Source organism: Bos taurus, chromosome 28 (assembly GCF_002263795.3).
Source record: "Bos taurus isolate L1 Dominette 01449 registration number 42190680 breed Hereford chromosome 28, ARS-UCD2.0, whole genome shotgun sequence".
Lineage (NCBI taxonomy): Eukaryota > Metazoa > Chordata > Mammalia > Artiodactyla > Bovidae > Bos > Bos taurus.
The window spans coordinates 10,407,985-10,420,804 of NC_037355.1; the positions used below are offsets into that span (position 1 = coordinate 10,407,985).

A 12,820-nucleotide genomic window follows, 5' to 3' on the forward strand; every position below is an offset into this window, starting at 1 on the left:
TGACATACTCCTTTCCCTATTTGGAACCAGTCTGTGGTTCCATGTCCAGTTCTAACTGTTGCTTCCTGACCTGCATACAGATTTCTCAGGAGGCAGGTTAAGTGTTCTGGTATTCCCATCTCTTGAAGAATTTTCCGCAGTTTGTTTTGATCCACACAGTCAAAGGCTTTGGCATAGTCAATAAAGCAGAAATAGATGTTTTTCTGGAACTCTTTTGCTTTTTCCATGAGCCAGCGGATGTTGGCAATTTGATCTCTGGTTCCTCTGCCTTTTCTAAATCCAGCATGAACATCTGGAAGTTCACTGTTCAAGTACTGTTTGAAGCCTGGCTTGGAGAATTTTGAGCATTACTTGCTAGCGTCTGAGACAAGTGCAATTGTGTAGTTTGAGCCTTCTTTGGCATTGCCTTTCTTTGGGATTAGAATGAAAGCTGACCTTTTCCAGTCCTGTGGCCACTGCTGAGTTTTCCAAATTTGCTGGCATATTGAGTGCAGCACTTTCACAGCATCATCTTTTAGGATTTGAAATAGTTCAACTGGAATTCCATCACCTCCCCTAGCTTTGTTCATAGTGATGCTTCCTAAGGCTCATTTGTCTTCTTCACATTCCAGGATGTCCGGCTCTATCATGTCTAATCATGATAACCATATGATTATCTAGGTCGTGAAGATCTTTTTTATATAGTTCTTCTGTGTATTCTTGTCATGTCTTAATAGCTTCTGCTTCTGTTCGGTGCAATACCATTTCTGTCCTTTATTGTGCCTATCTTTGCATGAAAAGTTCCCAAATATCCTAATTATCTTAAAGAGATCTCTAGTGCTTCCCATTCTATTGTTTTCCTCTATTTCTTTGCACTGATCACTGAGGAAAGCTTTCTTATCTCTCCTTGCTATTCTTTGGAACTCTGCATTCAAATGCATATATCTGTCCTTTTTTCCTTGGCCTTTCGCTTCTCTTCTTTTCATAGCTATTTGTCAGTCCTTGTCAGACAACTATTTTACTTTTTTGCATTTGTTTTTCCTGGGGATGGTCTTGATCACTGCCTCCTGTACAGTGTTAGGAACTTCTGTCCATATGTTAAATCATGTGATCCTGTTAGGAATCTTGTTACTGTTTTTATTATTTACACTTTAATTATGAGAAAACAGAGACTCAGAAAGGTAAAGGAACTTGCCCTAGACTAAACAGCTCTTAAATGGCAGCATCAAAATTTGAATTGGGCACTCTGCATCCTCAGGGCATGTTCCTAACCACCGCACAGCTCTTCTTCCTTAGTAACCAGAACTCTCAGCTGTGGGAATTAATTAAGAATATACGCACAGCTCCTTTATTATTTCTGGAAAAATAAAATAATTCAATGGTCAGTTTTATAATTTTTCTGTAAACGAAGGATGTTGGTAGCAGTTGGAATTTTACTTTCCTCCTATAGACCAAATATAACAAAAAATGAATTTATCAAAAAAAATAGATTACAAGATTCACTTTAATTAATAGACACTGCTTTCTGTTAATTTTAATTCGTAGCTATTAAATATGTTTGTATTAACACATTGTAATGGAAGCATAAAAGAGGAGAAAACAGTGATGTTGTCTAAGGTTTGTAACTTGATTTCAACAAGGAAAATGCATGAATAAGTAGTATGTACAGTATGATACAGACCTCATAAGTATCTCTATGATATATATAAAATTGATTTAGTATTTGCACAGTATAGTTTTCTTTTAGTTCACAAATTCATTGATCATGTCATGTAAACTTATTACATATAATGAATATATTCAAATAATATTGATAAAGTAGCACAAGTGATTTATTATTCTGTGCTAATTCATTTATATTTTCTGTCTCAGCATATTCTTATCCTGTTGACCTTTTCTCAATTTTTTTTTACATGTATCAGAGTTGTCATGATGAGGAAGATGATGATGGGGAAGAGGAAGTGAAGAGTTTTGAAGTAAGATGGATCTTTCACTTTTGTCTTTTATCTATGTTGAAACATTGTTTCATAGCTTATAACTGACATTTATGTTTCTTGCTTCATGGCTTATTGCAGCTTATTGTGTCAAGGAACTGCATGTCAGAAGCTGGATGGACAAATTTGAGTCCTAACATTTGCTGAAGTTAAGGCCAAGGAACGTAGGCTAGTTAAAGAATTAAATAAAGTCCATATGTTCAGGATGAGTGTTCCTGAGAGCCCTTGGAGATGAGGTTGCTTCACAGTGTTCTCATCTCGGTGAAGGATGGGGTCTGAAATTTCCAGCAGCCATGGGAGAAAAATATTTATGGAAGAGCAACCCAACATCAAGTTTCTAATTAAAGCCTTGGTGTGAATTTTTTTCTGAATCAATGAAGTCCGAAAGATTTGGCCTCTTTCGACTTCTGCCCAATGAGGTCACTCATTCCCTGCACATATGTAAATGGTGGCACGCAGTCTGCTTGCATGAGGCAGGATTGCATCTATTCCTAGAATTATGTTCTATTACATGATTTTCCCTCAAACCTTCTCAGCTTTTAAATTTCCTATACTTTGAAATATTGCTCAATATTCTTTAGCCAAAAAGAAAGCAAATATTATTTCCCCCCTTGGCTTAGGCTGCACTTTTTTTTTTAATATATATATCTAAGAAAGACTAGCTGTTGCTAACTACCACTCTCCTTATTTATTTATTTTTTTTAATTTTCAAAAAAATTAAATGAAATAGAGTAGACCCTTTTTTTGTTTTTTTTCCTGCTTTTAATTTACGTGTCTGTTTTGAGCTGAAAGTTTGGAAATATATTAGTAGCCAGCTGTAAGTCTTTAATTAAAGTGGACCCACAGAAAACGTGTAGGTGAGGAGTAGATACTGAATAGGACTCCTTTCTGGAACAAGTGGAAGAGAGCATCCCTGTGGCATTGCGTCCCTGAAGTCATTGTGCAAAAAAAAATGCTAGAACAGGCTAGTTTGAGAATCACCCATGACTATTGCTGGCTGAGAAAAAAATGCCTTAAGATTCATTTCCTAGATAACACTATAATCTTTTCTAATGTATGTGTGTTCTAGTCTCAATAAGATAAGAAACTGAGCTAAATTAGAATGAGCTGTGAGCGGCAAGTCATACTATTTTTCTGAAGTGCACACCATATATACTCTATCGGTTGTCTTCCGAGCAATTGTTTATTGCGATTTTGCTTCTTGTCCTCATCCTTCCTTAAGGTCACAGGATCCCAACGCAGCAAGGTAAAACTATATATATGTGTGTATTTGTCTGGGTCTGAGTTTCAGTTTCTCGTGACATTTACCTTTGTTAGACCCAACATCTTGGATTCTTTTGTTTAAAAAAAAAAAAAAGATCTTGCAATCTTTGTACCAAGTTCGTAGCTCCAATGCCATTGGTCTCTTCAGTATCCCTTCCTTGACATAAGTTTATTCTTCTTGCAATTTAAATGACTCATAATTTGAAATTTTATCCTCCATGTTGCATTTGAACTGAGTACTGTGCTGAAATGAAAAAGTCTACCCTTTAGGTGATTAAATTTTAGCTGGTGACTTTTCATTGTAACATTTCATGCCTTATCCCTTTTGAGAGTTTTTGTACTGGTCTCATTTCTAGAAAAGAGATATGATATATGGTACTGCTGGTGGAATTAGACATAATCTTCTTTTCCTTTGTGCTAGAAATACCTTCAACTGGTAATTAGAGAGGATATTCCATGATTTCAGAGTTGACTTAGTATTTCCTTATAGGAAAGAGCTAGATGACCTTTTCTATCTCTGAATATTCTGAAGAGCTAAGTGTGTGGAAAGTTTGCTAAGAGAAAATATTTTAGAATCACAAAAATTTGCCTTTCATTTGAACCCTGTTAAGCTTACATTTTATTTTCATGAGACTGTTTAGTCAGAAAATCGGTCATGCTGCTGCTACTGCTGCTAAGTCGCATCAGTCGTGTCCAACTCTGTGTGACCCCATAGACAGCAGCCCACCAGGCTCCCTCGTCCCTGGGATTCTCCAGGCAAGAACACTGGAGTGGGTTGCCATTTCCTTCTCCAATGCGTGAAAGTGAAAAGTGAAAGTGAAGTCACTCAGTCTTGTCCGACTCTCAGGGACCCCATGGATTGTAGCCTACCAGGCTCCTCTGCCCATGGGATTCTCCAGGCAAGAGTACTGGAGTGGGTTGCCATTGCCTTCTCCGAATATCGGTCATAAACATCCCAAAAAGAAAATGCCTATAATGACTTTAGTTAAAGAAAAAAAAAACTTTTCTGAGTGTAGAGTGTCCTTTTTTGCCTTCTATTTTATAAAGTGAACTATTGCTGTTAAAGTGAATTTAGAATGTCATAAAGGATCTATTTTTAAGAAACAAATTATAATGTGTTTTTACTCACTTATATTTGGAGAAATATATTGTTATATCATTTTAAAATTTGACTTCATGCAGATGCTACTAGATTTAGCTCCAATCAAATGGATATAATTTAATGGCATATAATATGCATAAAATTTATAAATTATAATTATCAGGTATAATGGATATAATCCTGATTTGGTGGATTTTTATAGTTTTATCACTGATGATCTCAGATAGAATTCCTGTGACTTCTTGAGGGTTGGAAAATATGAAGGGACCTCTTAACATTCACTGAAGATTTGATTTCATTAGACACCATTGCAGTTCATGCCCCAGAGTATATATTGACATCCATGGAGTGGGGGTGGATAAGGAAGGCTGGGATAAGAAAGTGTTGCTGGTTAAGAAAACCATTTTACTCTGAAGAGGAATGTAGTTTCAGGAAGAACTAAAAGCAAATACAATTTGGTAAATAGGATCAAATTTGCTGACATTAGAAAGGTTCCCTATTCAGGAAAAAAAAGTCTGAAAATAACTGGTAGTGGAATCTTAGCATTTAGAGTGTAGGATTCAGGTCATACTGAGAACAAGAAATCAGGAGACTGTGGAGCCCCACCTGGGAGAATGGGCTACATGCCATGGATTTAGGATGTTGGGAGAGAAGCTCACATAATGGTGAAACCTGGTAATTAATCCCCCCAAAGGAGCTAGAGGCCACCAGATATGACTGTCCCAGCAGAAGAGAGGATTTGTACTGTAATCATTTATGCCTAATATGTGTAACAATCTATTTGTAAAATATATACTATGTAAGTAAACAGCCTGAACTCTTCCCAAGTTGAAAATAGAGGATCATGGTTTTCAGAGAGTTGACAGAGTCAACAACCTATGAAGATAATTTTGTCTGAAATTGACTCTCTGATACAAATAACACAACTGAAAAAATTTGGCCAGACAACTGAATTACTACTTTCTCTTTATAAATTTAGTAACGTCCTAGACTTTTTACATTGAGATGTCTGGTTGGCTAACATCATTTAGCTATAGTCAGATAGTGGAATTTTTCATCTAAGTTATAATGAATTTGAAAGGTCATTTGGTAGTTTCAGTAATTCTTTAAACAAATTATATTAAATAAATCTGGGAATAACATAGTGTGTGTGATTATTGAATTTTATCCCAATAACTGGCTGATTATTAATATTTGCTGTACTTTCTACTTAAATTCTCTGTCTATAAAGATACTGAGAAGAAGAAAGAAGTAGATTAAAAAGGTAGCATTATAAGGAAAATTTCCATGAGGAATAAAGTTAAATAAAGCTCAAGAAACATGGAAAACAAGGAGTACAGGCTAAAGTGCCTGGTATTAGCCAGCCCTTTTCTTCCGTCACATGTGTTTTACTGATGAGATCCTGTTAAAACTTGCCTGATTTAAGTTGATAATTTAATTCCCAGCTTAATCTGTAATATATGTATATTTACCTACAACTAATTATTAAAAATTTTATTGCATAATTAGTAGTTATATATTTCTTTGACTTCAGGCTACTTTAATATTAAAACTATAAAAGTGAAAATGAAAGTGAGTGAAGTCGCTCAGTCGTGTCCGACTCTTAGCGACCCCATGGACTGCAGCCCACCAGGCTCCTCTGTCCATAGGATTTTCTAAGCAAGAGTCCTGGAGTGGGGTGCCATTGCCTTCTCCAAAAACTATACAAAGGGATAGTTAAATCTGATAAAGAAGCCAGTATTAACTGAAGGAAAGAAATGTTTCAGCAATGACCCAGAGTGTTAATTACTACAGTCCAGAGCTTTTCTGGCCTTTGAATTTTTCATAAGCGAAACACATAATAATAAGAAATAATAATGTTTCAAGTCAAGTAACTTTTCTGAGCATGACGGGTTTTTCTCACCTAGAACAACAAGAAACTTTGGTAACAGAGCAGACCACATTTTTAAATTAAGATTTTTCAAAACATACAGAAACATTGTTCCAATGGTTACTTCTCCTATTACCATTCTTTCAAATCTGAGGGTGCAGCGTTCAGTGATAATTCAATGAAGGCATTTCTGTGGAATGTTAAGTGCTATAATATAGATTTATTAGTTATGGAAAAACCTAAATTAATGACAGTGAAGCTTAAGTAATCTAGAGGAATGGACCATTAACTCGCTTTCTAGACCATCTTTCTCAAGTACAATATTAAGCAAGTTGCATCATCCTTTGGCAAATGCCCAGTTTCTACTTCACAGATGAATTCTCTGGTGAGTCCCTGAGGTCCTATTATTCTGTACTATTGATTAAAGAGAATTCCTTGTGTCTTCAGTGCCAAATATGGCTGTGGCAGAGTTGATATTCTGTAATAAAAATTTAGATTAATCTGTGTTTTCTCCCTGATGGGCCTCAGACATAACTAAAGCGAAATCATACCCACCCAATACTTAGAGCAATACCCAGCTCACATTCCAAAGAATGTATGATTAAATGTGGAGGAATCAATTTAGGTCTAAAATGTCTTAAGGACCGATGTTATATAGCTAAATACCATGATAAAAACACTTTTATTTGGCCCCTCCAATGATTCTAATTTTGAATAGAATTCATTTTGGGGGTAAGGAATTGACTATAAGATGTTCCCTTTCCAATAGCTACTCATAATTTAATCTCTGAAGGGCTTATTTACTCCTGTTTATAAGAGCACAGTAATTTAAATTATAATAGCTTCATGAATCTTAACCAAAGAGAACTATTAACTATTTTAAAAATTGAGATACATCTATGGTTATAAAACATGGAAATAATTATCTCTTTTATTAAGAAAGTTTATACTTCTTTAGTTTCTTCCTCAGAAGCTCTGTGGTATCAACATATGGACTCTAGAGTGTTGAGTTGCTGTCATACTGTTGAACGGTTGAAGGGAAAGGGGGAAGGAATTTTCATGGCCAGTGTTCTCTAATACTCATGCTTATTGTTGCAGTCTGCCAACTCCATTTTTATATACTGAAATTGTTGATCTCAAGTAATACCCTCCCATCTTAGCCAGGTTCTGTAGAAAACAGAGCAAAGAGGTTATTTGCTAGCACTTTGTTGGAGTTGTTACAGTCTTAGGGAAGTAAGGGTGAGGAAAGAGAGAACTGATACTTGGAGGCAGAGAGAACACAGTGATGCATTCTTGAGCTGACTAGTTAACCACAGCAAACCAACAGTATAGCTATTTGCTTGGTTGTGTTAGATGGCCCTGAAGAAGCCATATGCATCATGGAATGGTACTTCCTGGGGAAAAGGGGGCACTTCTGGTCACAGGGTGTTAATTTGTTCATTTATCTCCTGATATTAATTGCTGTTCCAGAAGGCAGACCCCTGGGGAAACCAGAACCAACTTGGGTTCAACCTCTTGAGTGTCCAGGCACTGCTGTCTCTCCATTTCCATCAGTATGTGGTCTCCTTAGACAGTGGTCATGGTGCTAAGAGTTAGCTTTCATAAACGAATAACTGGTACAAACCGTTTCTAGGGCCACTGTACTTCAGAAGCAAGACAAATTGCTAAGACTTAGAGAGAAGGGGGTTTAGGATAGGCTAGAGTACTGGTCCTGATACAAGGGAAATTCCCCCAAAGCACAGTCCTCTAAATTGTATATGTTAATTTATACACACGCATGTGTAGCCCTAAAGAGCATATGATATGTAGACAACACATATTTAAACATCTAATTGTGCAGCTAATTGTGCGTTTGATATGCACAATAATTTGACTTCATGTGCTATTGTTTTTAAAAATAATCCCAGTTGAGACTGACATGTGTACACTGCTATATTTAAAATAGATAACCAACAAGGACCTACTATACAGCACAGGGAACTCTGCTCAATATTCTGTAATAACCTAAATGAAAAAAAGAATTTTAAAAAGAATAGATAATGTATAACTGAATCACTTTGCTGTATACCTGAAACTAACACAACATCATTAATCAACTATGCTCTAATATCACATAAAAGAAAATAATAATAATCGTAATCTCAGTTGAAGCTTATGCTTGACCACGTTATGTACAGGAAATGAGATACAGCAGAATCATTAAGAGCATAGACACTTGAATGGACCACCTGTGTTTGAATCCCAGCTCCACCATATGGATATGTAATCTTAAGTCTCAATTTGCCTATCTATAAAATGGAGCTAATTAAGGCCTCTACTTCATAGGATTGTGATGAGGATTAAATTAATTTATATACATATTCCACTCAGAACATTGCATATCACATAGCAAGCTCTAAGTATTTGCTATTATCATTATATTTAATCAATTTCCCTTCTTTACTAAAATCAAGCCAGAGAAGTCCACAGAGGAAATTTTTCAGCATAGTGAGTGCAGAACCTCATAAGGTAGGAGATCTGGGTTCTCATCTGGATGCTAACCAGATGACCTTCAGCAGGTCATATTTAATTGCCTCAGAGTTTTCATCTTTGGACTGAAAGCTTTGAGCTATTTTCTAAGGGGTAATATCCACCTTTAAAACTGTCTGATTTGCTGGTTTTGCAGAAGTTCTTTTCATTTTTCAGGACAATTTCAAAACTCTTATAGATTTCTAGGTGCATAAATACCAATTAGAAGCATGCAAATTTTGATTATTTTTCTTCTGATCTTTTCTGAAGGAATGAAAAAGAAAAACTCCATTTTTTTTTTAGTGTAGGGATTTCACAATAAAAATGATTTATAGGAAATGTCTAGCTTCTGTACATGTATATGTATCTCTATCACTTCCTCGCTTGTTATTTAAAATACCACATAATTATACCTAATGCAGTTAGATAAAGGAAAAAATGTATTGGGAGATGGAAAGCATTTAGGGGTCTTCTAAGAATATGAGTAATCCAGAAGTTCATGCCACAGTGTTGCTAATTTGCTGCAGGTTGTTAGTACTACTGATGCCAAGGTTTCTAGGAGTCAACATAAAACCATATAAATGTAAAAATTTGCTTTATCAATAAAATACAGAGACAATCTTCTTGTTTCAGGAAAAAAAAAAAAAAAGAATACCTGAAGCATTTTTCTTCCGGAGGACCTTCTTGGGAATAACAATGTGTGATATAATGAAAAAGGTCCTTGGTAATTCAGTAAATGTAATTATTTGAGAATTAATACAATAAAGTCCAGGTGTATAGATGCCGTCATGGGATAGTTTAATGTAGAATAAGCACCAGGTGTCTTGAAGAATGGACGGTCTGTGAATCCTCAAGACAGTCTCAAGAAAAATCCTTCTCTCAGCTAAGCAGGGAACACCTGGCAGGGAATTTGAGACTGTGTCAAGTACTTAAAGTGTAGCTAAGAGTTAGTCTGGGGTGGGATTAATAACCATTTGTGAAAACTTAGAATTGTAAATATTAATACTTGAACTACTAGAATTGGGAGAGCTCAAAATCCAAATAATGAGTTGCTGTGATCATTTTATGATACAATTTCTTCTAACTGCTTCTTCTAATTATTCCAACCTTCTGGCACCTTCTCATCTAACCATTCCTTCCTGTGATTAGAGGTCGTGTTGTTTAGTTGCCAAGTTGTGTCCAAGTCTTTGCAACCCCATGGACGGCAGCACGCTAGGCTTCCCTGTCCCTCACCACCTCCCCAGATTTGCCCAAGTTCATGTCCATTGAATCAGTGATGCCATCCAACTGTCTTGTCCTCTGTCACCCTCTTCTCCTTCTGCCTTCAGTCTTTCCCAGTATCAGGGTCTTTTCCAATGAGTCAGCTGTTTGCACTTATGGGAGGTCATAAGTCACCTTATTATCCTTTTTCTCTCCTTTGTCAGACTCTCTTAGTAGACTGCATAGGCACTTATTCTCTGTAGTCAAGGCAGTATCCAGTGCTTTTAAGGCTTAAACAAACAAATAGGTAGATGAAGGCTGTTTTAAGTCAACATTGTACTCAGGACAAACTGCATGCCCTCTAATGATAAATCAGCATAACATTGCTAATTTGATAACCTCTGATATTAGAGTTACTCATTCTTTCCTTTCATTTTGTACTTGGTTACTGGAGCTTTTTGTTGCATATTATAAATTTGTCAATAGGATCTTGAATTAGAAAATCATTTTAACTCAGCTGGGTTTATAGCTTTAGCATAGTAGTAAAAGTCGCTCAGTCATGTCCAACTCTTTATGACCCGATGGACTAGACAGTCCATGGAATTCTCCAGGACAAAATACTGGAGTGGGTAGCCTATCCCTTCTACAGGGTATCTTCCCAACCCAGGGATGGAATACAGGCCTCCGGCGTTGTAGGCAGATTCTTTACCAGCTGAGCCACCAGGGAAGCCCAAGAATACTGGAGTGGGTAGCCTATCCCTTCTCCAGCCTGATCTTCCCAACCCAGGAATCCAACCAAGGTCTTCTGCATTGCAGGCAGATTCTTTACCAACTGAGCCCAGCATAGTATTCAGTTTAGTTGCTCAGTCGTGTCTGACTCTTAGTGACCCCATGAACTGCAGCACGCCAGGCTTCCCTGTCCATCACTAGCTCTTGGACTTTACTCAAACTCATGTCCATTGAGTTGGTGATGCCATTCAACCATCTCATCCTCTGTCGTCCCCTTCTCTTGCCTTCAGTCTTTCCCAGCATCAGGGTCTTGCCAAATGAATTAGCTCTTCACATCAGGTGGCCTTCAGCCTCAACATCAGTCCTTCCAGTGAACATTCAGGACTGATTTCCTTTAGGATGGACTAGTGGGATCTCCTTGCAGTCGAAGGGACTCTCGAGTCTTCTCCAACACCACAGTTCAAAAGCATCAATTCTTCGGCACTCAGCTTTCTTCACAGTCCAACTCTCACATCCATACATGACTACTGGAAAAAGCATAGCTTTAAGTAGACAGACCTTTGTTGGTGAAGTAATGTCTCTGCTTTTTAATATGTTGTCTAGGTTGGTCATAACTTCTTCCAAGAAGCAAGCGTCTTTTTATTTCATGGCTGCAGCCACCATCTGCAGTGATTGTGGAGCCCAAAAAGATAAAGTCTGCCACTGTTTCCCCTGTTTCTCTATTTGCCATGAAGTGATGGGACCAGATGCCATGATCTTTGTTTTCTGAACGTTGAGCTTTAAGCCAACTTCTTCACCGTCCTCTTTCACTTTCATCAAGAGGCTCTTTCGTTCTTCTTCACTTTCTGCCATAAGGGTGGTGTCATCTGCATATCTGAGGTTATTGATATTTCTCTTGGCAATCTTGATACCAGCTATGCTTCATCCAGCCCAGCATTTCTCATGATGTACTCTGAATATAAGTTAAATAAGCACAGTGACAATATACAGCCTTGATGTACTCCTTATCCTATTTGGAACCAGTCTGTTGTTCCATGTCCAGTTCTAACTGTTGCTTCCTAACCTACGTACAGATTTCTCAAGAGGCAGGTCAAGTGGTCTGATATTCCCATCTCTTTCAGAATTTTCCACAGTTTATTGTGATTCACACAGCCAAAGGTTTTGGCAGCAATAGATGTTTTTCTGGAACTCTCTTGCTTTTTCAATGATCTAGCAGATATTGGCCATTTGATCTCTGGTTCCTCTGCCTTTTGTAAAACCAGCTTGAACATCTGGAAGTTCACGGTAGTATTAATTAGTTCTAAATATGCCAAATCTAGTGAAAATGATATTCTAAGAAATGCAAGTGTATCTGATACAGAAAGAAGTAAAGCATAAAGTCTGACTTTCAGAGCCTCCCAACACATTATCTGAACTAAATTTTTCTGGTTTAGTGATTTTGTTGTCTCTGATCGTATATTGGTAAATTTTTGGTATTTAAAGTTTATTTTGGGTAAAGACACTTTTTTAAATTAAAGAGAACATTACAAACTTTTAACATCCTATTGAGAACAACTCTGGAAGATTATTGTACCATTTGATAGTTCAGCAACAAAGAGGATGTGTAGTAATGAAAGGTACAGGGAAAAAAATTAAGCTGCTAAATGAATTAAAAACTACAGTTTGAGAATTATTCTTTTTTTGTGTGTGTATAATTCAACTTCATAGACCATGTACTAAAAGGAAACTAAACTTTTCACATGTTACTAACTTAGTAGCTCTTCAGATAAAAGAAAATGTTTGTTAAGTTTTGGATTAATTTAGCATACTAAATGATATCACATTATTCAGTTCCATCATTCATTTATGCATTCTTGAACATCTTTAATGTGCAGGGAGCTACTGGGTATTCAGTGTATGTGTACTGGTTCGTGTTTAATATAAAAAAAACAAGCAGTGATCCTTTTCCTCATGAAGCTTTACTTCTAGAAACCTCCATGTACATTTGGTTTTTTAAAAAGTTAAAACTTAAAAATTTGGGGAACCATCCATTGTTGAGTAAAATTATAATCTTTAAGTGTTTCCCTAGCACTGGGAGTCACCCATATATGAATATGGCTAATCCATAGTTTTGGAAGCTGGAATACAGAACAGAATTAGGTGAATCTCTGGAAATGTGACTGTTATCTATCACTT

The 12,820-nt window shown here is 36.7% G+C and overlaps 1 protein-coding gene across 7 annotated transcripts in view; it reads left to right on the plus strand.

Annotated features, from left to right (window-relative positions):
* RYR2 (ryanodine receptor 2) overlaps positions 1-12,820 on the plus strand; it is an 827,636-nt gene that overhangs the window by 716,637 nt on the left and 98,179 nt on the right. For 5 of the 7 annotated variants that reach the window (XM_059882653.1, XM_059882647.1, XM_059882649.1 and 2 more), the window contains 2 exons: positions 1,902-1,955; positions 3,196-3,219. In XM_059882653.1, the coding sequence (XP_059738636.1) occupies positions 1,902-1,955; positions 3,196-3,219 (78 nt within the window). The remainder of the gene's footprint in view (positions 1-1,901; positions 1,956-3,195; positions 3,220-12,820) is intronic. The other 2 variants (XM_059882648.1, XM_059882650.1) reach the window with 1 other exon arrangement.